We start from the raw sequence: 26,960 nt of genomic DNA, 5'->3' as shown, positions 1-26,960 counted from the left end.
ACACTAAGGACTCGCGCCGGCCTGCCCTTGGGACCCATTCCACTGCAGCACGCGGGAGGACAAAGCGGCTCCTGCTCCGCGGCGGCTGGAGGCACAGAAGTAGTGAGCAGAGGCGGGCGGGCCCTGCTGCTCCGGGCTGCCTTCCCTTCAGCCGCCTCCGGACACCGGGGGGCGAGGGCAGGACGGTTCGCGCCGTGGGGTCCCTGGAGGCCGACGGCGCGGCGCTGCGGGGCGGTCGGGGCGCATCCCCCGCCCCCCCCGTGGTCCCGGCCGCCGCCCCGCGCGCCCCAAGCCCGGCGCTGGCTCCCGGGCGCCAGTGCTCTCCGCCCGCCGTCCCGGGGTCCCTGGGGGGGGCAGGGCCAGCCCGGGGGGGGGCAGGGGCGGCTCGATTCCACTCGACGGGCGGCTGCAGCTGCGCGCTGGCGGGCCTGGGCCTCGTCGGGCTCCGAGCTCCCCTCGGGCCCGGGCGGGAGACCGCGGCGCCCCGCGCTGTGCCGCGTTGTGGCCTTCGGTTGCCCCAAGCGCCCCAAGCTGCGGGGAAGGCCCCCCGGGCGACCTGAGAGAAGCCGGGCGGTCTGTCCAGGCTTGCAGTGGGGCGGGACAGCGACCGGGAGAAGGTCTGTGCGGCCCCGGGAAGCCCGGGCCCCCGCCGCAGCCCGCAGCGCTCGGCCCCCCCGGCCCCGCCCGGGCTCTCCGTGCGCACCTGTCGCGCGGGCCTCGCTGGGGGGGGGGGGGGGCGACCTGGGGACTCCGCTGTCCTGGCTGGGGTCGCCGCGCCGGAGCTCCGCGCTGCGGGAAGGGGGACGCTCCTTCTCGGGGATCGCGTTCCCGCAGGCGCGGCGTTTCGGGGCAACCCCCCCCGCCCCCCCCCCCGGGCGAGCGCGGAATCCGGGGTTCCCGAGCGGCGCCAGGAGCGCGCGGGGCGGCGGGGGCGGCGGGGCCGGCGGGCGGGGCGGGGCGCGGCGTCCACGCGGTGGGTGCGCGGCGCTTCCATTCAAACTGGGGGGTCTGGGTTCTGGCGTCAGCGGAGGTGTGACCAACCAGAGTCCGGGGACGGGAATAAATTATGCAAATCGCCATCTGGCGATGGGTCAGATGACTCCCAGACTTTTGAAAAGTGCCTCGCCGGGAGCTCGAGGAGTGACAGCGGCGGGTTCTGGCTTCCCGGGCGGCGGCGCGCGCGAGGGCAGGCCCGGTCCCGAGCCCCGCTTCACCGCCGGCCGCACCTGCCGCGCGCTCGGGCCGGCGCCCCGGGCAGGAGACCGAGACCCCGACCCCGACCCCGACCCCGGCCCCGGCCCGGCCCGAGAGGCGCTCCCTCCGCGGCGCGCGGCCAGGGGGCGCGGCGGGGCGGGGAAGGATGCGGAACCGCGTGCCTCTGCTCTGCCTCTGCGCCGTCTCCTGTTGCTTGGCGGCGGGGGTCCGCACGCCCCGGGGGCCGGAGGCCCGGCCGCAAGGTACCGTGCACCTAGTCCCATTAGCCCGCACCCACCCACCTCCAGCTCTGGGTGCCGCGTCCCCCTCACCGGCCCTGCCTGCTGCCCGCGGAATCCTCTTGTCTTTCCTACGACCCGGAGCTCCTCCTGCTCGGCTCCCCGACGAGGGCTTGGGGCGGGGGCGGGGGCGGGACGGGCGCAGCTGAGAGGCTGCAGGGCGCCGGGTCGCCCTGGCCGGCCCCACCCCTCCCACGAGAAGGTTCCCTGGATCCGTGCGGTCCCGCCCGCCGCTCTTCAACCTTCCCTTTGCGAGGCACGAAGGGTGTTAGGGAGCTAAGTCGCCTGGCGCCCCCCTCCTCGCCCGGGGTAGGTGTTTGGAAGGTTGAGGCGGCAGAGCCGGGATGAGTACCTGCGGGAGCCTCGGCTGAGTACCTGCGGGAGCTGCTGGGCTTATTGCTCCTGGCGGCCAGCCTCCTCCTCCCTTGCACCCTTTTCCACCTCTCTTCACCTTCCTCCTCCTGGATGCTGGCTGTTCTTTCTTCTGAGTTCTATACGGCAGTCTCCCCCACTAGAGGAAGCCTGCCCTGGCCGAAAGAGGGTAGGGTCACCCACTTGGGGTGCCGGGTCAATTAGTTAAGCGGTGGAGAGGGGAGATCCCCTACACGGCACCCCATTATTTCATCTCCTACTATTCTTCTGAGGTTGAGCCAAATGATGTTGGTCCATGTCAGCTTATGGACATGCAGGCGCGTTAATTTGGGTGAATGAGAGAGCCTTGCTTTACTCAACATGCTCTAGTGCTGACGAGAAGTGTGACCCGGGGTAGTCGCATCTCTAGCTCCTCTCCCGTAAAACGCTACCCTTCCTTCCAACTGATGGGTTCCGCAATTCTGAGTATCTGTGGGCCATTCCTTCAGTGCCCACCTAGTGCCAGGCTCTCTTCTAGGTGTGGGGGATACAATGAACAAAGCAGATGGAGACCCCTGCCTTCTGGAGCTAGTAGGAAGACAGACAATAAACCCATTAAAAGATATAAATGATGCTCAGTAGGAAAAAAGTAAAGCAGAGAGGGAGGAACAGGGTGCTGAAGGAAAAGATGGGCCAGTTTTCACCTGTGGTCAGGCTTCCCTCCCGGAGAGGCTGACACTGAGCAGGGAACTGAAGGAGGGAACAGAAGGATCCCAGAGGGTACAGGGATGAAGAAAAGTCACGGAGTCCCAGAGGTTGAAGTGACCCAGGCCGAACGTAGTAGTAATAAAGCTGGAGAATTCTGGGGTCAGAGAAGGCCGGATGCTCAGGTGAATGTTGGTATGGCACTAGGTGGGTTCATCCACCAATGTGCCCCAGGAAGCCAGAAGACTTGTTTTCTTTTTCTCCTACAATTCCCCATCTGGTCTCTACGAATGGCTATTTGGGTGGGAATCAGGGCAGAAGGCTATTTTTGTCCATGGTTCAGATTTCTGCTATTGGGGCTTTTGTTCATCACTTTAATGTTGGTCAACCTGACGTTTGCTCATGCATTTTCTGGAACTCTGTCCTTTTTATATCAGGTGTATTCTTTTCCTCTCCACCACCCTCTTCACCACCACCTTCTCTACCATTTTGGTCTCTCTATTCATGATTTCATTTGGGATCCATTTGATTTGTTATCCATTCTGGGACAAATGAAACTCCCAGAGTGGTCATCTGGTATTTTTTTCCCCTTGATTTCTGGGTGACAGGAGAGTTCAATTTGTTAATTTCCTAGCCTGTTACAAGGGGATGGATAGTTTCCTGGATGGTTGGAAGAATGGTGGATGAAGGATTGGTTTAAGACTATCCGTAAAAAAAAAAAAAAAAAAAAGACTGTCCGTAATAGCATGGTGATGCCAGTGCTTCGTGTTAAGAGGCCACAGGGACATCAGTGACATTATCTGTGTTTTGGGAGCGGGGCACTGTGTGTGAGCAGTGGAGCTGAAAGTAGCCTTTGCTGCTCTTACGAATTTCCCCATGGCTTCAGTCATTTATTTGACAACCTGAAAGAATGTCTGGCACATTTCTGGTACTGCAGGGAGTCCTGAGGATGCCGGAGGTCTTCAGAGTAAGTGCTGGAATCTAGCTGGGAATGCTAGGGGAAGCCCGTCATGTGATAGCTGATGGCTTCTTATCTCTAATTCCAAAATCTAGAATCTTCCAAAATTGGAACATTTGTTTGGTAATTCGTTTGGCAGCAAGACTTGGCCTTACCAGCCCTGAATTCATTTGGCAGCAAAAACTGACCGGAACTGGCATGAAGCTGCCTATAATATTTATTTTTGCCCTCGAGTTGGTGTGTAGTTACGTATTTCCCTACAGAAATATTAGTGTGTTTGATAATTGGGGGATGCCCCGACTACACTGGAGATTTCTTGTATCACATGGCTTCTGTACCATAATGCCTTTCTAACATCTGAAATGTTCTGAATTCTGAATCTTAGCTGGTCCCAAGCATTTCAGGAAAATAATCAAGGACTAAGTAGTCATGTGAGGGGAGGAAAGAGAACTGGTTTGATAGAGAAGAGGAGAGAAAAGCAAGAGACACCTGTTTATTTTAGAGTCACGGTACTTAGTGCCTGTGACAAACTAATATTCTTAAATATTGAGGAGATGTCCCTTTATTATAGCTTTGCAACTCTTCTGGGAAGTGAGGAGAAACCAGTCAGCAGCTATCAAAACTAAAACCCAGAGGATTAAGTCACACGTTCAAGATTGAACTAGAACCAGACCCCGGCTCTCTCGTTTTCCCCAGCCCACTAGGTGCACCCATGCCCTGTTCTCTTTCCCCCAGATGAGCGCCACAGAGCCAGGGACGTACAGGTTACTGCCAAGCCTCCTGTGAGATTTAACCTTCGCACCTCTGAGGACTCGGAGCATGAAGGCTGCTACCTCCCCGTCGGCCACGACCAGCCTTTGGAAGACTGTGGCTTCAACGTGACGGCCAAAACCTTTTTCATCATTCATGGGTGGACGGTGAGCCCGGTGGGGGAAGCTCCGCAGCCTGACACAAGATTTGGTTTCCTTTGTTTTGGTCAATTAAAAAGAAGACTGGTGCTTCCAGATTCTGTGCTCTCTCTCTCCCCCTTCTCTTGTGGGCTGCTTGTGTTCCAGACAGCTGTGAAGAATGTAATGGGCACGTCGCAGAGGGGGCAATGTGGACTCCAGCAGGGTGGCATTTAACGCTGGCACACAGCGGGCTTTCGGAGAGTGGCTCTCCTGAAGGCAGCGGTCCAGCTCCACTGGCTCTTGAGGGGCCCTCTAATTACACTTAATTACATTGGTCAACCACTGCCTGGCGGGGGCCGTCCCTCCCTGAGAGCCAAGCTGAGCGGCAGCAACTTGACTGGCTCTGAGAGTCTCTGAAGAGCCAGCTGGCCTGGCTCGCTGGCCGCCACTGGCACCGTGCCCTCCTGTTTGTATAGAGATGGCTCCGGTTAAAGGCACTGGGGCTCTTTATGTGCCCTAGCCGAGCAATGCACATTGAAAGGCCCATGACAAACTTCAACAAAAAAGGGCTTTAATGCTCAGCTTAAAAGCTTTTGACCAGTGAGGGGTTCATTCATTCATATAATGATGGTCTGTAGGAAAATGACACTATTAAGTGAGTAGGTCTCTGCCTGGGCTAATTGGGAGGGGACATTCTTCCTTTTAATGATGAGAAATTCATATCTGTGACATGCTTTCTGGGTCTTTAGGTCTATCACCAACTGCTGGGGTCAGGCCTGGGGGCAAGTGCCTCTCCCTAGTGTGCCCGAAGAGATGGTTAGGTGCTTGTCTATTCATCCTCATCCCACAGCCTACAATTAGAATCCTGCAATTGAACCTTTTTAAGATTCGCCCCCCCCCCCCCGCCCCGTCAGAATGCAAATACAAACTGCCTGCAACTTACAAATGGGTCGCATTCCAGAAAGTTCTTTTGTAATCTGTTTGGAACTTGGAACAGCAGTTTCCCATAGAGGCAAGATTGTAAATGGCGTTTGGGTTCCCAGGCCAGGCACAGAAAATCTATTTATCTAATAATGTACATGTGGATAGGTTTACAACTGGACCTAGGCACTATATATAACTTTGTTTCTGTGGGAAAATGTGTTCTGAGTTCTAATTTGGGATTCCAGGGACAGATCTTCCCTACTCTGGAATCAAGAGGGATGGCAGACATGGGTTGTGGGAAGGGGTCATTTGTTAACTCCGAGTTTGCCTACGAGACAGCATCTCCTTGCATCTCTGACAGAGAAGCTAATTCTCCAGGGCAACCTTTCCCATCTGACTTTGGGGCAACTTGCTTGTCTGTGACAGGGACTCATGCCCACCCCAGGCCAGAATCGCTACCAACACTTATCGCTTAGTCGTAGGCCTAGTGGACAGTAAGTGGCAGCGTAAGACACCGGCTGTGGGACTTCCGCTGGGAAAAGCAAGATAGAAAGAGCAATGGAAGACAAACACTCATGTGGCAGTCCTGCCTGTGGCTGGCCTTGCTCACGTGCAAGTGTTTGGTGCCTGAGCAGCCATTGTGAAAGCTCTGGAACTGGCCAGGGAGAGGGTCATGGAACTGAATTCCATATTCATTAGGACTTATGAAACCCCTAAGAAGAATGTTTTCAAATGTTCTGTTTTCTTTGCAGATGAGTGGCATGCTTGAAAGTTGGCTGTACAAACTTGTGTCAGCCCTACAGACAAGAGAGAAAGAAGCCAACGTCGTGGTGGTTGACTGGCTTCCCCTGGCCCACCAGCTCTACACAGATGCTGTCAATAACACTAGGGTGGTGGGATACAGTGTTGCCAGGATGCTTGACTGGCTGCAGGTAAGTGCTTTTACAAACAAGATCTTGAATCTGAACCTTCTTAAGAAAACACAGCTCCGTGAACCTCAGGATTCTAAGAGTATCTTTGGGATTCAACTTTTTGCTTGAAATACTTGAAAGCTGGAACTCTGGAAAGCATTTTGATGATTGATATATCTCCGGATCTTGCCTGTTCCTTTGTTTGTCAGAACCACATTTGCCTGACAGGTCATTCAGGTTGGGAATTGTCAGGAGCCAGGACCAGCTTGAAATCTTGAAATCTGGGTCGCCTGGGTGGCTCAGCGGTTGAGCGCCTGCCTTTGGCCCAGGGCCTGATCCTGGAGTCCCGGGATCAAGTCCCACGTCGGGCTCCCAGCATGGAGCCTGCTTCTCCCTCTGCCTGTGTCTCTGCCTCTCTCTCTGTTTCTTATGAATTAAAAAAAAAGAAAAAGAAAAACAAAAAGAAATCTTGAAATCTTACTAGAGTCTGCTCTTTCCTTGGAAGGGTGGCGGTCCTCAGGGAGAAGAGAGCATTGGTTCCAACATATGCAGCCTAATGCTACACTTAAAATATTAAGCGTGGGAAACAGATGCCAAGGTCCTACATTCACTCTGTATGAGTTAATGATTTGCCTGAGATCTGCGGACCTACCTGGAGGCAGGGGTGTACTGGCAAAGTAACCCCATTATTGGGGCATTTCCAGCTTGATCTTCCCTTCCTTTTGCCCGTGGAGTCTGATGCATGCTGATAGCATTCAGGGCAGGGTTCTCGAGCAGTACCTCAGCTCTCTGCCTGGGTTGTTCTGTAGGGCTCAATTTCTGAGCTGTGGGGTCAAAGCCCCATCTCCTCCCCCAACCAGTGAAGTGACCTTTCAGGGTATGATGCTTCCACTCTGGGGTCCTGGGTGGGCTGGTGGTGAGCAGGTTAGCACTTTCTGGGGCCTAAGAAGCTGTAGGCTGTGAAAGAGTAGGCTGTGGTAGGCACTTAGTCCTCAGTGATCCTGGTGGCTTAGTGGTCCACGTAGCCACCCCCACCTCCCATAGTGCTGAGAGAAGGGAGATGCAGCTGAAGGGTCAGGTGTGTAGCTTCTAGTCATAACCCCCCTTGCCCCAAACACTAGGCACACAAAGTGCCGTGAAGGCCTCTTGCCTTCCCCTCCCTGGCTGTGTCCATCCCTGTCTCCTTGCCAGGCATGTGGGCCATGCCCTGGAAAGTCTCTGTCTCTGGTTCCCAGGGCTCTTCCTTGTTGCCATAGAATTATTGAATTGTCGGGACCCTGTGGGCTCAGGGTCACCCGCACGCTGCACTCACACACTTTTGTGGCTTCCTGCAGGAGAAGAATGATTTTTCTCTCGGGAATGTTCACTTGATCGGCTATAGCCTCGGAGCTCACGTGGCTGGGTACACTGGCAACTTCGTGAAAGGCACGGTGGGCAGGATCACAGGTAGGCTCTGCTTCCCACGTCATCGGCTGACCCCTGAGCTTCCTCAGCAGCTCCCCCGAGCTGGCTTTTCTGAAATGCAGTGCTCCCCCGGAAGCAGCACATGGGAGCCCTAGAGGGCTAGCCTCGGAAGGGACCCAGAGAATATCTAATCCAGAGCTTTCAAGGGTTCTATTTGGTCGCAGAGTCCTTCTTTCAGGTTGACCTTGTGTGGGACCCCGATAGATGAGACAGGTAGAAGGGACGTTCTGGTCGAAGCCAGGTAGATGTTAGGCAGTCCTAGCTTTGCTACGGGCCTTCCGGTTCCCCAGAGAAATCTCGGGGTCCCTGAGCACCAGTTTGAAAACCACAGGTCTGGTCTGCTGAGCAAGGAAATGCCCGGGGGCAAACAGCAAATAACCAAGGTGCAGAACTGCGGTGGATCCTGACCTGTGAACCTTGAGGGCTCACTCTGTTCTCTGCCAGTGATGCTTAGGACCTCCAGGGAAATGAACCCTGTTGGATTCTTATTTGAATTCCACCTCATTTCTGTTTCATCCACCACCAGCCTTTTCCCACTGTGTGCTGGCATGCTTATTAGTGGTCATTATCTGTTTAAAAAGGGTGCTTAAACTTCGTTGTCAAATAAGCCCTTCTGGTATTGGTACCCGGGTCGTTAGTAAGAAATTTGCATTTTCCATCCTGGCGAACTTCTGATCTGTGTTTGGATTCGATCATTTAGTGATTTGAGAAGTGTGAAAGATTTTCTTTTCCACTGTTGTGCTTCCTCAACTCTGTACACAGAGCTTCCTCCAGGCTGAAATTAATGGCAAATTTGTGGCCCTAAACTTTTTTTAAAAAAGATTTTATTTATTTATCTGAGATAGAGAGAAAGAGCGATAGAGAGAGCAACAGCAGGGAGCAGGTGGAAAGGCAGAAGCAGGATGTAGGGCTCGACCCAGGACCCTGGGATCATGACCTGAGCCGAAGGCAGACCTTCAGCCACTGAGCCCTCCAAGAGCCCCATGTTGCCCTAAAATTTTATCTTCCTTCTGGAATTCTTTTATTTTTCTTCACTCCCAGCTTCCTTCTTGCCTCCAAGATACCAGGACCCGACTGGTCATCTAGAAGGAAAGATATGATCTGTGTCTTTCCCGGCAGTGCTTTTATTTTAAAACACAAAGAAGTCCTGTCTAAAACAGAAGAGTCCTTAGCTAACAAGTGACATAGTAAAGGTAGATGTTCATGTTTTAGCACCAAGCTAATGGGGTACTTTAAAAAAAAAAAAAAATATATATATATATATATATATATATATATATATTTGTGAGATTGTATTGGCCTGCGTCACATCATCCTTGGGCTTTGGCCTAGCGCGCACACACGTATGCACACACACCCCTATAGGTCCTGTTATTTGATTTAGGAAACCTCAAGAGCCTTTTTGTTTCCCAAGATCTTGGGGCCCGAGCACCCAGGAGGCAGGACCATGTGGCTGCCCGTGCCTGCGCGCGTAGCTGCAGTGTGGGGCTGTAAGCCACTCCAGCTCCGGTGGCCACGCAGCCCCCAGCCCAGCCAGACGCTCAGATTCAGAGCCCGGCCCGCCTCGTTCAAGCTGCAGCCCGTAGGAGTGTCCCCTCCACACCCCCCAGCTGTGGATCCTCCCTTTCCCTCTTTCTGAATCTGACAGTGATGGGGCTGGGGGAGGGTGTTCTGGGACCCCCCGCCCGCTCCTCCCCGCCCAGTGCCTGTTTGGGTGGTGGCCTCCGAGACAACGGCTCTGCTGACGGAATGCTAAAATCAGTGCTCCTTGCAGCTTGTGTGTCCCGAGCACGCTTCTTCTCTCCAGCCTTTCTCTGCAGTGGGGGCCTGGTAGGTGCTCAGGAAATTATACCCTCTACCCTCAGCACCTCAGGGATGGGCTCACCTGACATGGCTGTGTGCTTGCCCGATGGGGGAGGCGGGTATGCACTCCTCCTCTCTGTCGGTAGACCCCCCATGAGCCAGGGAACCAGGTGGTCCCAAGGGGTACAAGGACCAGATTGCAGCTTGAGTGGGGTCCTGAGGCCAACAGGGGCAACACCTGAACCCTGGTCTTGCTTGGATTAGAGCTATGGCCTGGGGTTTGCCAGTTTTACCTTCTTCGGCTTTTGACAGAATTCTGTGCTATGCTAGGGAAGAGGTCATATATTTGTTAGTCATAAACAGATAAGCGGATTCATTCATTTATTTAAGAAATAGGAGTTAAGGGTCCACTCTACAGACTGTGGGCCAGATGCTTCCTAATGTCAAGCACCACCTAAGCTAAGCTGTGACAGGTACTGGGTGCTAGCTCGAAGACTTGTCACAATGGGGTCACGGGGGCCTCTTGGCTTCATTTTACAGGTGGGGAAACGGGGACTCTGTGCTGAAATAATGGGAGCAATGTCTAACCGTCATAAGTAGCAGAGCCAGGATTCAAATGCAGGCTGGCAGATTGCAGAGGCCGCACCCAGCCACCAGCCCCTATCACTCCTCTCTTTTGCTGGTGGATATAAAACAGTGATGCAAGGGCAGCAGGCCCTGCCCTGCTAGGCCACCGTGCAGAGGCTCTCCGGGGTGTGCATGCGTGTGCGTGTGTGCAACTTTCACTGGCTGAAGAGAACGTCTTTGGAAGGGCTCTGACTGCATGGAAGAAAGGGTGGCTCTCTGCTTTTGCTTTTCTTGGAGGGGACGAGAGCTCCCTCCTATTCCTGGTGAAAAAAAAGTAAATGGGGCAGCCTTTCCCGGAGAGTCTGTGAGGCCTGGTTATGCATTGGGCTGGGGGAGTCCAGTCCGGGTAGGCAAAGCTGGCAGCCCCCAGGCCCTGCCCCCAGCCCCTGCCCCCAGCCCCTAGCCCCCAGCCCCTGCCCCCAGCCCCCAGCCCCCAGCCCCCAGCCCCAGCCCCCAGCCCCAGCCCCCAGCCCCCAGCCAGTCCTGTCCAGGAGCCCTGCCACTGCCTGCATTCCTCTGGCACAGCTGGGTTTCCATGGCTCTGACGGTCTGGTGGAGACTTTTATTCACATCAAGCAAAGAGCCCCTCCCTTGTATTGGTTGCAAAGCAGAATGGTCTTCTTTCTCTCTTTTTTTAATTCCAGAAAACATAGCAAGAAGCAGGGGGCGGCTGCCTGTGTTGAGACCACAGCCCTTGGCAGCCTCTGAACTGAGGCATCACGGGCCGTGCTGGGGGTCACTGCTCCCGTGCCACCCTTCTTTTGGGCCCAGGGCTGCTGATGAACCGCCAGGCACCCTGTGCTTCCAGGCATTTATCTAAACTTCTTCTGGAACCTGCTTATTTTCATGCAAGACGCATTTCATAAGTTTACTGTTGACTCCAGATGGTAGCTCTGCCTGCTGTGTAGCCTGAAATCGGCCCAGTGATTCGAGGCTCACCGTGTGCTCCCTGGTTCTCTTGCACTGGGGCTTGGGGGTCCTATTACCCATCTCCTCCTTGTATGACTCTGTTCTTGGTCTTAACTCCTCTCTGACGTGGTGTTTCTAGACCACGGTGCCTGGGCCTCAGTGCCGTTCACATTTGGGTCAGCTAATGCTTTGTTGTGGGAACTGATCTGCGCATTGCTGGATGTTTATCAGTTTCCCTGGCCTCTGCCCGCCAGCTGCTAACAGCTTCTCTCTCTCCACAACTGTGACAACCACAAATGTCTGAGACATCGCCAAATGTCCCCTTAGCAGCAAACTCACTCCCAGCTGAGAACCACTGTTCTAGACTAAACAGTGTGCAGTACTCTCAGCTTCCTCCGGGCCCTCGCCTGTGTCTGTAGGGCAGAGGGCCCTCCAGGCTGGCATGAAGTCAGCTCCCACAATCACTTGAGCTTGGTAATAGCAGCTAGTACTTACACTGACAAGCACTTAATCTCTTAATATCTCACATGAACTGTGTGGATTAAGATGTTCAGGTTCAGTTTTATCGATGATACTGAAGGTGGGAGATGTTTTTTCCAATCTTCAGGCTGGAAATTCACAGACCATCTCCTTTTAGGATCTTCAGATTCAATTCAAAGACCACCTCCTTTTATAATCACCTGGGGAAACCAGACTTGTTAATCAAAATCTCTAGAGGGCTGGGGAATCCGCAACTCAGGCTTTGCCAATTCTTTTCTTCGGATGGTTTACATTCATGTGGTTCCAAAATAGAAGTCTCTTATCGTTGCTGCCACCTACTAGGTCCTCCCGCCACCTCTCTGCTGCACGCATATATACAAGTAGCCAGTGGCTTGTGTATCCATCCTTCCAGACGTTTATGTAGCCACCTAATAGACTTGGGATTTTCCGCAAGCTCCCAGTGATATTTGTGCTGTTTCAAATGTGAGAACCAGTTCTCTCTATGCTGCTGTTTGCCCGGGCAGTGCAGAAAGTCTATAGGCAAAAAGATTTCTCCCTCTAGCTGCAAAATACAGGAATTCCGGAGGCCTGGGACACGGGTCCTCAGTGTAAGTCTGGTGTGCCCTCCACCCCTGATTTCACCAGTCCACCCTTGGGCCAGATTTATCGCTAAAGGAAGGGGAAGAGTAAGTCCACATGCAAACAGCTCAGTTTGGGAAAACTGAGTGCTCCCTCCAGAAGATGTGGGTAGCCTGGTTATTCCATGAAAAGCCTGCTACACTAAGGCTGTGGAAGGCTTTCAATGGGAGAATAAATGAGATGAATGGCTTAGTTAGGCTAGCCTGAGTTCTTTCTAGAATGGCTTCATTTCTGACGGTCTGGGGATCCTGGGAGCTGCATGGCCTTGTGAACCCGGCAGCTAGTTTTCCGAGTCAGTTGAGTTGTCAGGACAGGTGAAGGCTTCAGAAGAAAGTAAAAGGTCCCTGACTGCATGCATCACCCTATTTCAGGTTGGGGGGGCTGGCTCTGAGGAGGCCTCATTATACACACATGGGCTTACTCGTAAGTCAGGTCTCATGCCCTTGGTCCACCCGACATAGCTAGTCTTGGCTCCCCCTCCCACTCTAGGTTTGGATCCTGCTGGGCCCATGTTTGAAGGAGTGGACATCCATAGGAGGCTGTCCCCTGACGACGCAGACTTCGTGGATGTCCTCCACACTTACACACGTTCCTTCGGCTTGAGCATTGGGATCCAGATGCCCGTGGGCCACATCGACATCTACCCCAATGGGGGGGACTTCCAGCCAGGCTGTGGACTCAATGATGTGTTGGGCTCAATCGCATATGGAAGTAAGTTCCTATTTTCTGCCTCACGTAGAGGTTTGACTGGGTGATCACAGCTCCTCCGAAACCAGCACGAGCTGGTCGTGCTCCCACCAATGTTCATTTCATTGCATGCACACCCTCCATGGGGCCTCCAACCCCGTGTACCGTTCATTTTTCTGTGGGCTTATTAACAGCAATCTGTTGGCCTCTGCTTTGCATTCCCATGCTTTGAGGTCCTGGTTATTATTGCTTAATTTCTTTTTACAAGAAAAGGAACATATATTTGTTGGGGAAAAAAAAGGTCAAGCAATGCAGAGTCGCATAGAGCATTCTCCCACCCCCTCTTTACTCTTCAAAGGTAGCCAATGGGGGCAATTTTGTGTGTATCCTTCTGGTCTGGTTTTCTTTTTAATTTTTTTTTTATATTTATTTATTTATTTATTTATTTATTTATTTATTTATTTATTTATTTATTTATGATAGTCACAGAGAGAGGGAGAGAGAGGCAGAGACACAGGCAGAGGGAGAAGCAGGCTCCATGCACTGGGAGCCTGATGTGGGATTCAATCCCGGGTCTCCAGGATCGCGCCCTGGGCCAAAGGCAGGCGCCAAACCGCTGCGCCACCCAGGGATCCCTGGTTTTCTTTTTAAATGTGTGTGTGTGTGTGTGTGTGTATGAGATTATAGTTTTTGAAATCACGTTGTTCTGTAACTTTACTTTTTTAGTCATAATATACATAATGAATATTCTTAAACACCAGAGCACATAGATTTGCTTACCTTATTCTTTTTAAAGTCTGTACAATATTCTACGGCATGGATGCACTATAATTTAATTTTTTGTGACATTTTACTTTATCTTTCTAACAAGATTTATTTATTTGAGAGAGAGAGCGCGCGCGCACAAGCAGGGGGGAGGAACAGAGGGAGAAGCAGACTCACCCCTGAGCAGGGAGCCTGATGCAGGACTCAATCCCAGGACCTGGGATCATGACCTGAGCTGAAGGCAGATGCTTAACTGACTGAGCCCCCCAGGCGCCCCTTTTGTGACATTTTAAAGAAGTAAAATCAAGATGATGTCTCCATTTACTGATGATTTACTGTCTGCATGCCTGAGCCCGTTCCCAGCACACTTGGGCTGAACTGAATTTGCTGCTGAAGCTCAAGTGTGGTGGAGTGACCGGGCTCTTCCCAGGTTTCCCACTCGATCACTACCCCAGGGCCCACCAGCATTGCGAGGTCTTGGCCCCTGTTGGTTCTCTGCGCTCCGATAGACTGCCCTTTGGATGTCCCACTCCCTCATGCAGCCTGACTGTAGCCCTCCCTCAATGTGATCATATCCAAGTGGCCCTTGAAGGCTTAGAGGTCCGTACAGGTGACGGCATCCTTAAGGCCAGTGGTGTTACTGAGGAAGGGATGGGATGGCTTTGTCCAATTTTTCTTAAGGTCCTCCAGTTTAAGGAACGATTGGCTTTAGCTTCTGGTGACCAGAGATAATGATGAACGTGGACTAGAAAATCCAAATTATGCTCCTAACTTTGTAACCATCTGATCGTGTGACTCTGAGCAAGTTACGGACTCTCTCTGGGCCTTGGGGGGCGTGATCTGTATTTGATGAGAGGCTCATCCTGTGTGTTCTCTGCCCACCCCAGCAATCACGGAGGTGGTGAAATGTGAGCACGAGCGGGCCGTGCACCTCTTTGTTGACTCCCTGGTGAATCAGGACAAGCCGAGTTTTGCGTTCCAGTGCACAGACTCAAATCGCTTCAAAAAGGGGATCTGTCTCAGCTGCCGGAAGAACCGGTGTAATAGCATCGGCTACAACGCGAAGAAAACGAGGAGCAAGAGGAACAGCAAAATGTATCTCAAAACCCGGGCGGGCATGCCTTTCAGAGGTAACCCCCATCCCCCCTGGCACCTGCCCAATGGCCTTCATCTTTTCCCTTCTTCTCAGTTCCACCTTGTGGAAAGGGCAGGTCCCAACCCAGGACGTGTGGCAGAAGCACAGTGAGCTCAGATCACTGCACGTCACACGATGTTGTGCGCACCCTAGGAAAGCTGATCTTGCCGAATAAGTGGTGGGAACTCTTTGTGCTGCGTATCATCATTCTGTGATCACAATATCAATACCTTGAATTTGTATTAAGATCAGAATTTTTCGTTGCCTTGCCTTTGGCTTTCGCGAAGCTGTTTAGTATTTTCCTCCTTTCAGTGTCACAACTAACCTGAGAATGGACCAAGAGGGAGTTGGCATGATGTTGTGCATTTTTAAAACATATTCTAAAACCCATCAGTTTTGTGGGTGCTGTTTGACCTATAGAGGAAGCTGGGGCTCAGAGAGTGAATGCGTTGGCCCTTAATTCAAGGTCGCGCAGCTAGAGAGTTGCTAGGCTGGAACCAGCTCCCCCTCCCAGTTCCCCAAACTCCCAAGTTTGGGGCTTGTTTTATACTGTAGTGATCCCTCATCCCATCAGGCTGAATGAGAGCAGAGGGAGGCTGGGTTGGACTGAGGGACCCCTAAGAACTCGGGGTACTGGGTGACTCAGGTTGAGTCGGGGTGTCCTGAGATGACCAGCAAAGCTCACACGTGCCTTTGTTCTGCTATCTCCGCAGTTTACCATTATCAGATGAAAATCCATATCTTCAGCTACAAGAATGTGGGAGAAATCGAACCCAACTTTTATGTCACCCTTTATGGCACCAGCGCAGACTCCCAGACTCTGCCTTTGGAAATGTAAGTCGCAAGCTCCCTTTGATGGGCTCGGGACCAAGGACAAGTCAGTGTGAGAATGAGCGAGCATGAGAGCGTTTGAACGAGTGCAGGGAAGTGTAGCCTGAGTGCTGGCGGGATGGGCTGGGTGGTTCCAGAGGCCCCTGTGGTCCACACTCCCCACCAAGCCCTTGACTCAGACCCTTTCTGGGCGGGATGCTCCTGGATGAGTCAGCAGCAGGAGAAGCTGCTGGATCAGCTGGACAGAAACTGCCGTTTCATTTCAGGCAACGCCTGACACCTGAGGCTGTAGGAAATTTGGAACACAAATGCCATTCCTGTACTGTTTCTAATCTGTGGGAAGGGCGCATAGCAGCGTGTATCTGTTGGTCACACGCAAGGTGCAAAGCAATATGCTGTGTAGTGTGGGGATGGCCAGGTCATGTCATCAAAGTACTCACTTCCTAGGGCTCAGGGTGTGGTTGGGGGAGCAGGTGTGTGCACATACTGCCGCGCACACATGGGGGCAGGACAGGTCCCCGAGTGTCAGGTGAGGGGTACAGGCAGGAAGGGGCTGGGAGTTCAAGGGAGACTAGTGTGTGTGGGCCCATTTCACGGTGGTCCCCATGGGACCGGTGCTACCACTGTGTCACCCCACAGAGAGGCAGGTCAGTGACACCTGCTCCTGTGTCCCCTTGTAGAGTGGAGCAGATTGGGCTAAATGCCACCAATACCTTCCTGGTCTACACTGAGGAGGACCTGGGCGACCTCTTGAAGATTAAACTCACCTGGGAGGGGGCGATTCAGTCCTGGTACAACCTGTGGAAGGAGCTTCGCAGTTACCTGTCTCAGCCCCGCAGCACGGAGGAGGAGCTGAGCATCAGGCGCATCCGGGTCAAGTCTGGGGAGACTCAGCGCAGGTAAGGGGCCTGGGCGCTTTCTGGGCTCCGTGTCCCTGGGGAGCGGAGGGCGGCGGCCTCTGCAGCGGCCTCTCCTGTGCTGAGCGTGCGCTTCCCAGTGTTCCGTCTGCAGGGTCCGGGGCAGCCCCCAGATGGCTTCGTAAGGAAAAGTGAACACTGTACAGCAAGACCTCTGGCAGCCGTGGCATCAGTTGTGTCCCGACGCCGGGCCCTCGGCTGCGGCAGGGGGCAGGGTGGGGCTGGAGTCCAGCCGTCCTTGCCCCTGCTGCGCCAGTGTCGGCCCGGGGGGGGCTTGTCCTGCTCGGGGCTCTCGGGGAGCCCTGCCTCACTGAGCCGTCTTCGCTTGGCCCTGTGTCGGGACAAACCAGGGTATCCAGCTGGGGAGCCCCGTGGTGAGGGCTGCCAACCCCTGGCTTCCAGCCCCTGATTTCCGGAGGGCTGTTCGCTTCCTCCACAGACTGAGTCGGGCTCATGGGCCGGGCCTGACGTCAGGGTCAGGGGCCGAGGCCCGTCTATGCCAGGCCCGCCGCGGCCCCGCCTGGGAACTGCGCACCTGTGTGTCTCGGCCCAACGCTGCACCTTGGCTCTCTGAGCAGGAGCCGGGGAAGCCCGCGGGGCCTTGGTCACGGGAGGGGGGCTTTCTCGCCACGTGTTTCCGTGGACTGCTGGGCGTCGCGGGCAACCTCGGGGTGACGGGAAGCGCCCCCGCGGTCTCTGTCCCTAGTCTGCTGTTTCTCTGTGTCACGGCCCTTCCTGTTTCCCGCTTCCATCCATCGCCTGTGGTGCCATGTGGCCGAGGGGGGGAGGGAGGCTCGGGGCCCTTGTCCGAGAGGTTCTGGTCTAGAAACACGTCACCTGGGGGCAGCTGAAGGCCCTTTGCCCCCTGCCCCGCCCTGGGTTTCATTAGATGTGTGCTCCAACTTGACAAGATACCATTAAATCTTCTTTCAAGCTGTTTTAGACAAATTGACAACCTAAGAGTGAGAGTTCCGCTCTCCCTTGTCCTTGCCTCCGTTTGGCGGGACACTGTCACCATTCTGAGGGCTGCAAACTGGTCCCTGACTGCGTGTTTATGTGTTTTAGTTTCCTGATCTCAGTGAGGTACGTCCCCTCCTTATATGTTTACGGGCTGTGTGGGCTTCCTGGCAAAGCTTCCCAAAACTGTTTTGAATGTGGCCTTTTCCCTTTTAGTCTGCATGTCCCATATATCAGGGTCAGGGGCCCCATACATGTCTTGGTCATGGGTCATGCTCACCACACACTGCTGAGACCCACACACCCTGTATGTCACGGTTGCGGTGGTTATTCGGGTATCGTTTTCTTCTGTGATCCTGGCTGAGCATTTTCTGAACCTTTGATTTAGACTCCCAGCTGAATCCCACTTCTGCCTGTCACTGGGGATCCATGAGCACCGTATTGGAAATGCCTCAGGGCCCTCCGTTTGGTGGCATTTGCAGTCTGCCCTGGGGATGAGCATCCATGAGCACCTCAGGGCCATGTATGATGTGTTAAGATGGGACAACACATTCATTGTTGACTCCGTGCCATATGAGGCAATGGCCATAGCACAGACTACATTCGTAGAACGTGCTATCAAGATTCAAGGGCATGGGCAATCAGGGAGGCTCCAGAGAGGCCATGCCTTGGGAGGCAGGCAGACTTTTCAATGAACCAACAGTAGAAAGTGAAAGAAGTGTGATGAAATTCTGCATGAACCAGATCACGGAGGGTTCACCAAGACATGGTTTGGGCACTCGCAGCAGCGATGGGGAGTTCCAAAGATTTGAGTCGGGTGTGGCCTAATGAAAAGACCCCCTCACTCGGCCCACTTTGGATCCAGAAAGCATCATCTGGCCAAGGCACTCCCCTACGAGAGTTGTGGCTACATTGGCAGGTTCTTTTTCTTCCTAGATTGACTTTTTGTGTGGACGACTTCGAGAACACCAGCATTTCCCCTGGCCAAGAGCTCTGGTTTCACAAGTGTCGGGATGGCTGGAGAATGAAAAATGAAACCAGGTAACTGGGACTCTGTCATCTGCAGTGCATGTTGACGGGTCACCCAGCATGTGCTGGACGTGGGTCTGGGTGCTTGGGACACAGCACACAATGGGTGCAAATCCCTTCTGCCCTGAATCTGACCTGTCGGGAGGAGGTAGGCCAGTTGGTGGAAGATGCAGGATGTTGTACAAGTCTGTGTCCCTTCACCTCTTGTCCTGCCTCTTGCCCCGAGGATGTTCACAGCCGGTGGCCCTGCTGGAATCAGGCCACCTTAGAATGGACCTGTCCATCGAGACCAGGGCTGTGGGAAGGTTCTAGGGCTCCTAGCTTCCTTCCAGGCACGTGTTTGGAGTGGGCATCAGGTGGGAGGTAAGGGTAAGCATATGCTTGGTCTCAATGGACAGGTCCATTCTAAGGTGGCCTGATTGTAAGCAGAGCACACCCTCAGTGCAGACTGCCGTGTTCACCAAATGGATGACCAAGTGCCCCTCTTATAGGCTTCCCTTCGGCTCAGCCGCGGAGCTTCCCTGAGGGGCTGCCCCGACCCCCCGCCTCCCAGGGACACGGAGGAGCGTTCCTGCTGACAACCCACCTGATGGAAGGACCCCACTTGGCCTTGACCCTAGCGCCTGGAAGAGTCTGTTTGCTGGGCCCAGGACCTTACCTCCTATGATGGTTGGGACATCTCGCCGGAGGGGACTGAGCACGGCCACTCCTGCCACCCCTGCTGGCCCCGGGTGACTCCAGCTCCGGCCTGTGTGCAAAGGGTGGAGGGCCCGGGCCTCTCCAAGGTGCCCGGTGAGCCTGTGCTTTCCCTGCCAAGAGTTGCTCGTGCAAGGCTGTGAGCTGCCCGAGCGGACCTGAGGGGTGGGGAGGGCTTTCTGCTGGGAGCGGACTTGTGTCAGGGTGGCAGACCCATGACCTCGTTCACCCAGAGAGCCCCAGAGCACCTCACCTGGGGCAGTGGTGAGGCCCTCACTGTTGGGGTTCCATGGGCTGCACTCGATGGGTACTGGCCACATGTCAGATGTTCTGTCCTGCCGCCCGGCTTGTCCTGAAAGCACACGTCACTGGCTTTTCTCAGTTTTCCACTGCTTACTTTTTGATGGTACAAATGTGTATTAAGCACTTAAACTTAATTAGCACAAGGCAGTAGACGTATTCATAAACCTTTCCAGATGTGGAGTCCAATGGGGTTGGGATTTCTAGACTCCATTCCAGTTTAGGTGATCCGTGGATACACACGTGGTGATGGGCATGGGGGACACGGTGGGGGAGGCTACAGGGCTAAGAACCGGGATCCTAAGCTTTTGATGGTCTCAGCTGGTTCTTGCTGGTGAACGTGTGTACTCCCTACGCGCATGTTCCATCACTTGCATCGGAGCAAGCAGGGCACCACATGTGCTGGGGACAGGAGGTGGCCAGTTACCAAATGTGATGGCTTTGGAGCTGAATCTCTTCTGCTCAGGAAGATAGTATCACGTATCTATTGCACACATCTGTTCACCCGTCATCAGAGCTGGCACTAGGATTTGATAGGGTGCTTTTCCCTCCTTGGCACCCCTGGCTCTGATACCAGGGCCTTCTCTGTGTTGAACTCAGAAAAGCCTCCCATTTCAGATCTTGAGATGAATGAATACACGTGAGAGCTGGGAGACTGATTAACTTTTCCAAAGGTTTGCAGGAGCATCGCCAAACTAGAGCCTCACAGCGGGAGGTGAGCGGGGGCCACCGCAGGAGCCACCACAGGCTCTGCTTACAGCACCTGGCTTCCCGAGCGTCAGCCCCATGCCTGCAGTTGCACACGGAGCTCACGGTGGAGTCAGGTCCCGGTTTCCCAGAGGCGAGCCCGTGCTGTGCTCCTCTTTGCAACTTCATCCAGACGTCTACAGCCTTTTCTCGCCAGGATGCCCCGATGTGACCAACGAGGAATTGTTTTTCAGAGCCATCCATAAAACCATGAACCCTTTCATTAATGTATAACTGGGAAAGTGACTGTTCCAAGAGGTTGGGCTTTTTATGGGTGAGATTTATTTGGAAGGAGGTGTGATGTCAAGTTGGGGGACAAGATTGATTTTCTTTGTACTTAGGTGTTTAAGGGATGTCGTTTGAATCTGCATTGTGCCAAAGTTGTATCATTGTTTAATGCCAAAATTTTGAAGATGTCAGCAGTCAAGTCTTAATTAATTCAAGGTATTTTCTTAAATGGTGTGCTTCTTCTGTTGCTTCTGTGAATGCTTTCTAGCCAAAGTGGACCTTGTATTATTGACCGTTCATCCCAATTACTTCTGACTTCTGTTTTTAGTAATAGAAGCCTTAGGAATCAATTCCTCAGTGGGTCTTGTATTTATACATTTGGCTCGAAGCCTTATTTGTATATAATGATGCTTTTTTTTTAACACTTAGAATACTATTTATTTCTCAAGTGTATATAATGTATAAAAACAAATATATGGCTAGTTTTTATTTTAAAATTAACCAATTTTGAGATTAGAATTTTAAATAGTAAAATAATAAAAAAATCTATCCAACTCTTTGTGATTTGGCATCTCAATTCTTAATATTTGAAAGAATTATAGCTGCCCAAGCCTAGATTCTGACAAAAAATTACCTTTGTATAAGCTCTACTCTCTGATACTAATTATTGGAAGGAAGTGGATAACAGCTCCTTTCACTAAAGAACAAGATGGGAAATTATTTGAATTGCAGAAACTCCTGAAGTGTATGTTAGGAAAAAAGGCAGGACATTGGTAAATATCGGGGAAGACATAGGTTTGATTGCTTGGGACCCAGATAGCAGTGACCCAAGGCAGGTAGCAGCTGAATTCTCTATTATGTTAAAGTCTTGGGTAGTATTGAGGTTCTGCTCCTTAAAGCTGAGAGGGGTCTAGGCTCTAAGTTTTTCCTGTGCCACCCACTGGATGTTCCTTTCATCCCACAGCCCAAAGTGACCCTCATTGGGTCCCTTTCCAGACTGTGAGAAGGAGGAGGAGAAGTCCAACTCCAGTGAAAATATCGAACTAAATGAAGTTTGTATTTGTTAAAGTCTGACCTCTCTTTCTTACACCTCTTGCTTTCTTCCAAGACTCTACATAATACCAGGGGTGTTTCTCTTGTTGCAGTAGAGCTTAATGATCATTCTATACACGACCGCAGAAATTTCTATACAGTGGGGCGGGGGGCATCTTGCTTCACTTAGCTGCCTTCTGTGGCTGGTCATCAGGTCCACATTCCTTTCCTGCCCACATTTTTCCAACCAGTGCCTCCTTTCCTATTGCACCTGTTGCTCCAAGCATTTCCCTTTCCACACTCCTCAAACCTTCCATTTTCTTTCTTTTTTTTTTAAATATTTTATTTATTTATTCATAAACACAGAGAGAGGCAGAGACACAGGCAGAGGGAGAGGGAGAAGCAGGCTCCATGCAGAGAGCCCGATGCGGGACTCAATCCCGGGTCTCCAGGATCACACCCCAGGCTGCAGGCGGCGCCAAACCGCTGCACCACCGGGGCTGCCCAAACCTTCCCTTTTCCACATCTACTTGAGTTTCTGCTCCCTCAACCAAAGCTCTTGTGTGTTCCGTGTAGCTGATGGATGAGTTGAGAGCTCAACTCGGTTGCGCTCATGTTACAACGGCTGGGAGGCCTTCAGTAGTTGGTCCAGAGTTATTCCTATTGTCAATATAACATGCTTCTTGATTCAAATTAATCTTTGGTTTGCACTGAGGCAGAAGAGCAAATCGAAAGAAAGATTTCCAGTTAGGGTAGGAAACTGTTGGGTCAAGGTGGTCATCTCACAAACAGCCTCATCCTACTTGGGAATCTTTCCTCTAGTGAAGTGTCCTAAAATACTGCTGGTTTTCACAGTTGGTCCCATTCCTACCCTCCTGATCCTATAGATCCCGGGAGCACCAGTATTTGTTTTCCCTCCCCCTTTCTCCCCTGTGGTTTCCATGGTGGCAGTAGTTGCTATGGGGAAGTAGAGACAAGTGTCAAAGCTTTCTTTTGTAACTGTGGGGTCATCTACAAATTGGGGATGGCCTCTCCTCAAAAAAGGTGAATAAGTATGTGAAAAGAAGAATAAAACAAATGCAAACCAGGGTTCAGATCCTCTATTCTCCTAAACACCTGTGGTTAGCAGTATCATTTAAGCTTGACTTTCTTTATACCATGCCAACGTGCGCGCTCGTGTGTGTGTGTGTGTGTGTGTGTGTGTGTGTGTTGCAAGGGGAAAGGGCTGCAGAAGAGTCTGGAAGCTAGGACAGGTCTAAACAGGCAAAGGCTCAGATCCAGAAGTCAGCTGGGGCAGCAAGGAACGTTATCTGGCCCATGCTATTTACTGCAGCCCAGAGGATCGCACACGCTACCTGTTTATACTTTCACAGGAAGTGGGTGATCATGGTCAGGTGCCACGTGTGAATCCGCAAGTGTTGAGGCCAGGAGCAGAGGTTGGAGTGCACTTTAAAAGTAAAGATATCTAAATGGCTGCCCTGGTCAGGATCTCAACACAACTCCAAGTGAGATTGCTGTGAAGTCAAAGCCTCTGCGATTTATTGGGAAGGAGACCATTCTAGCATGACCTCACTGTTTTTTTGGGTCAGAGATAGCAGTCCTACTGTGTCTGTCCTGTGTCCTTTTATTTTTATTTTAAAGATTTTATTTATTCACTCATGAGAGATGCACAGAGAGAGAGAGAGAGAGAGAGAGAGAGAGAGAGAGGGGCAGAGACACAGGCAGAGGGAGAAGCAGGCTCCCTGCAGGGAGTCCGATACGGGACTCGATTCCGGGACTCCAGAATCACGCCCTGGGCCGAAGGCAGGCACTTAACCGCTGAGCCACCCAGGGATCCCCTATATTTATTTTTGAAAGATTTTATTTATTTATTCCTGAGAGACACAGAGAGAGGCAGAGACACAGGCAGAGGGAGAAGCAAGCTCCCTGTGGGGAGCCTGATGTGGGACTCGATCCCAGGACCCCGGGGTCACACCTGAAGCTCAGGCACCTGAGCCACCCAGGTGCCCCTATAAACTACTTTTGGATAGAACCACGTTTAGCAATACAGACTCACCTACAATGGCATTTTTATTTTTGAAATTTGAACATTAAAAAATGTCCAGATACCACTTTAGATGGTGTAGTGGGTGTGGAGGGTCCTAGATACACCCTCAGGACTGGCCTGTTCTTTCCCCAGCTGCCAGGTGTGTTGGCAGTTGACTCTCAGGTGAACCTCTCTGGGGGGGATTGCCCTCTGCCAACCAGGGAGCTCAAGGGCACAGCCACCCCAGGGGCAATGCACAGCCATCGACTGGTGATAAGGTTCCATGTCCTTGCCTCAAGACAAGGAGGGCCTTTGAAGCTTCAGAGCTCCTGGTGGGACCAGCCCAGAGCTCTGTTGTGTCCAGCACTCCCCTGCCCTCCCGCTCCCTGCACCTTTGACAGGCACGATCCTGAGAGCACTCCCCAGCAGGAGTCTTGCACACAGATCTCCACCTCACACAGAGGTCTGTCTCCAGGGAATCTAACCGAGGACAGATTATTTCCTAATCAGACGGCAATTAATTCAAGTACTTCAAGAGGTGTAGACAGAGGAACTAAGGTCAGCCCTTGAGGCTCAGGGAAGGGACATGAGGAAAACAGGAAGCCAATTATTACTGGCCTGTTATGACTGGTTATGGTCAAAGGCACTTACCTCACCACGTGTGCTTTCCCTTTTACACGGCACCCTTTGAAACTATCATGACATCCTGGGGAGGAGAAAGTACCTGGCAGGGACTGGGATGATGCAACGAGAGAGTGTGAGAGAAAGAGGAAGACTTTCCATCAAGGCCAAATGAAGCTGAAGACAGAAGCTCATTCCCTGGGAACAGGTCTTACAGAGCCAGGGCGCTCGGGGAGTGTTTGTGGGAGGTGGAGAAGACTTACCTTGCAACTTTTCTTCACTCCTGTTTGCCAGGGCAAGAGTGTGAGATGGGAAGTCAGAGGACATAGTACCAAAAACACTACGAAATAGTACATTGTGATCCTCAAACATATGTTTATTCACCTACTGATGCTAATGAAAATCAGAGCCATCAGAACTGACAGGTGGGCAACAGGATCCTAATGGAGGGATTTCCTAAGTGCTCTTTGCTACAGATGTCAGCCAGCATTCACCTTGACCCAAATCTTGTCCTATTCTGTCTCCATAAGATGTGCTTCATGGAATCACCACACATTTTTAAAAAAGATTTTTATTTATTTATTCACAAGAGCTACAGAGACACAGGCAGAGGAAAAAGTAGGCTCCCTGCGGGGACCCCAATGTGGGACTCAATCCTAGGACCCTGGGGTCAGGCCCTGAGCCGAAGGCAGATGCTCAACCACTGAGCCACCCCGGGTGCCCTATCACCCCACATTTTTAAAGAGTTAGAATAGGACCTTTAAAAACAAGCTAGGGCTAGCTCACATAAGTGAGTTTCCCTTATACAACAGATATATGGTTTTGTAAATTTAATTATATAATAATGACTAAGAAGTTAATTGTATTATAAAGTCTTTCCACCTCTGTTCCCTCATTTGACCCTTACAACCATCTGTGTGGTAGATACTGCTACATCTTTAATGATGCCTTCTCTCAGCAGAGGAGAGAACTGAAGTCCCCAGAGGTAAGCATCTGATACAGGGCTTCTCAGTCAGTAGATGAGCTTGAACTTAAACTCGGATCCATGGACATTAAGGCCTGTGTTATTTCCTTCCCTTAAAAACACTATAAGGATTTACCTTTCAGGAGAGAGTCTCTTAGGTCCTCTGTATAAATCTGGAAGTTCATCTATTACAAGGTGGGGCCACCTGCTTTCTTAGAGGGAACACCCATTCTAAGATTTTCTCGTAAGAAAATGGACAAAGAAGAAACACTGTCTCTAGTGTTCCAGGTGAGTGGGAGAGGAGAAGTCACCAGGATTTCTCAACTTGCACAACTGGCTCACTTTGGAATACTGGAATCACACACGTTCCTGAAGAATGGCCTGGAGATGTTTGCCAGCAGAACCACCTCATAGAGTGGGAGGGGATGCTTCCCAAGAGGACGAGCAGCTATAGGAACAGGAGGAGCGTTCCAGTTCTCACACTCTGGAGGGCAGGCCTGGAAGGTTCTGGAAGTAATAGAGGACCTAGTGTGAAACTGGGCCCTTTGTAGTTCTGGTCCATGTAATCCTCACTGCACTGCTATGAAAAGGAATTTTCTCATCCCTTGTTTCACATGTGGACACCGAGGTTGGGAAGGCCTAACTGTCAAATGCCAGAGCAATACGTGGTGGTTGGGATTCGAGCCCAGGGCTGTCTGACTCCAAATCTGCTGTTTTTAATCACTGGGTTATATTGTGTGTAAGGTGAGGCGGGATAATGACTTGTAGTGCATACCTTTAGGTTCATAATTAAAATAATTCTTCAACATTTAGTTAGTGGGAAGATTAAGACCAAGAAGGATAAAGGGTGAGAGGCTGTGGGAGAAGCAAGCAGCATCCAGCATATGCACCCGGCAGACCCAATACCACCGTCAGCGCCTCCTCCCACCTTACAAGGCAGAGGAGGGAAGCTGTGCTCACTTGAGTTTAGCCGTGGGGATATTTTCCTCCCCACCGAGGAAGCCTGTCAAGGTGTCCCTACAAGCATAAGCAGTTCAGACTCAAGGAGGAGGCTGAGGAGTTGTACCGCCGAAGTTGGCTCTTCAGGCACTGCCAGGCTCCCCGTGTGGCCAGAGCGCATCTGTGGACACTCTGGAGAGGTCTCCTATTCTGTCTCCTGGCTTCGTTCAGCAAGGCTTCCTTTGTGCTCTGTCCAGGGTCGACAGTCTGGCTGGAAAGGCTGGACCCACTGGCCAAATGGCTCCACCATCTCCCTCCTCCATTGGGCCATGCCCAAACGGTTTACACCAGGGCTCCAGGCCCCTTCCTCTCTGGTGGCTGAGAGAGCAGGAGGTGAGGGGACCTGGTGATTGTTTCAGACAATTGTTACCTGCTTAGGTGGCTTCCTCTCTGGCTACATCCCCTGCTTCCCTTCAGAACATCAACAGCCCCACATAATCAGAGGACATCATCCATCTATCCACATTAATCCCAAGAAGGCTGGAATTATAGGAAGACCATCTTCTAGGAAGCCTGCCCAGGATTTGCACATTGTGATAAATACTCAACCACCTATTGTCTCCACTTTATTTACTGTCTGTAATTGTTGACATAGTTTACTGAGACTGAAGTCTATGGTGTTTCGATTGAAAATGAATCAAACTGAAAACTTCTAAAAAACTCTAATTTTATGTGATTGAGACATGTTTCCATCAAGGAGATTGCAATCTACCAAGAATTTAGTCCACAGTGTGGCATGGCAAATCTTTGTGGTAGCCAACTCAGTTTCAACGTTTAGGAAAAGATAAGCTAAAAGCTTGTGTACAAATAATTATGTATGAGGAATGGGAATAAAAGAGAGGTACAGAAATAGGTAAAAATGATCATAGAAG

General features: G+C 52.0%; 1 protein-coding gene across 2 annotated transcripts; it reads left to right on the top strand.

The window, feature by feature from the left end:
* The first annotated feature begins 1,119 nt into the window (after window positions 1-1,119).
* LIPG (lipase G, endothelial type) lies at window positions 1,120-21,000 on the top strand. 2 transcript variants are annotated; one of them, XM_025429626.3, is made up of 10 exons: window positions 1,120-1,457; window positions 4,243-4,424; window positions 6,074-6,253; window positions 7,567-7,678; window positions 12,644-12,865; window positions 14,494-14,736; window positions 15,455-15,575; window positions 16,253-16,471; window positions 18,383-18,487; window positions 18,967-21,000. In XM_025429626.3, exons 1-10 carry the CDS (start codon window positions 1,361-1,363, stop codon window positions 18,998-19,000), a joined length of 1,515 nt encoding a protein of 504 aa, XP_025285411.1. In that variant the 5' UTR covers window positions 1,120-1,360; the 3' UTR covers window positions 19,001-21,000. The 2 variants fall into 2 exon arrangements, with proteins under 2 accessions (XP_025285411.1, XP_048968920.1); XM_049112963.1 differs by lacking the exon at window positions 1,120-1,457 and adding an exon at window positions 1,719-1,802.
* The last annotated feature ends 5,960 nt before the right edge of the window (window positions 21,001-26,960 follow it).

The sequence above is a fragment of the Canis lupus genome, chromosome 7, assembly GCF_003254725.2.
Source record: "Canis lupus dingo isolate Sandy chromosome 7, ASM325472v2, whole genome shotgun sequence".
NCBI lineage: Eukaryota > Metazoa > Chordata > Mammalia > Carnivora > Canidae > Canis > Canis lupus.
This window is presented reverse-complemented; position numbering and strand designations above follow the sequence as displayed.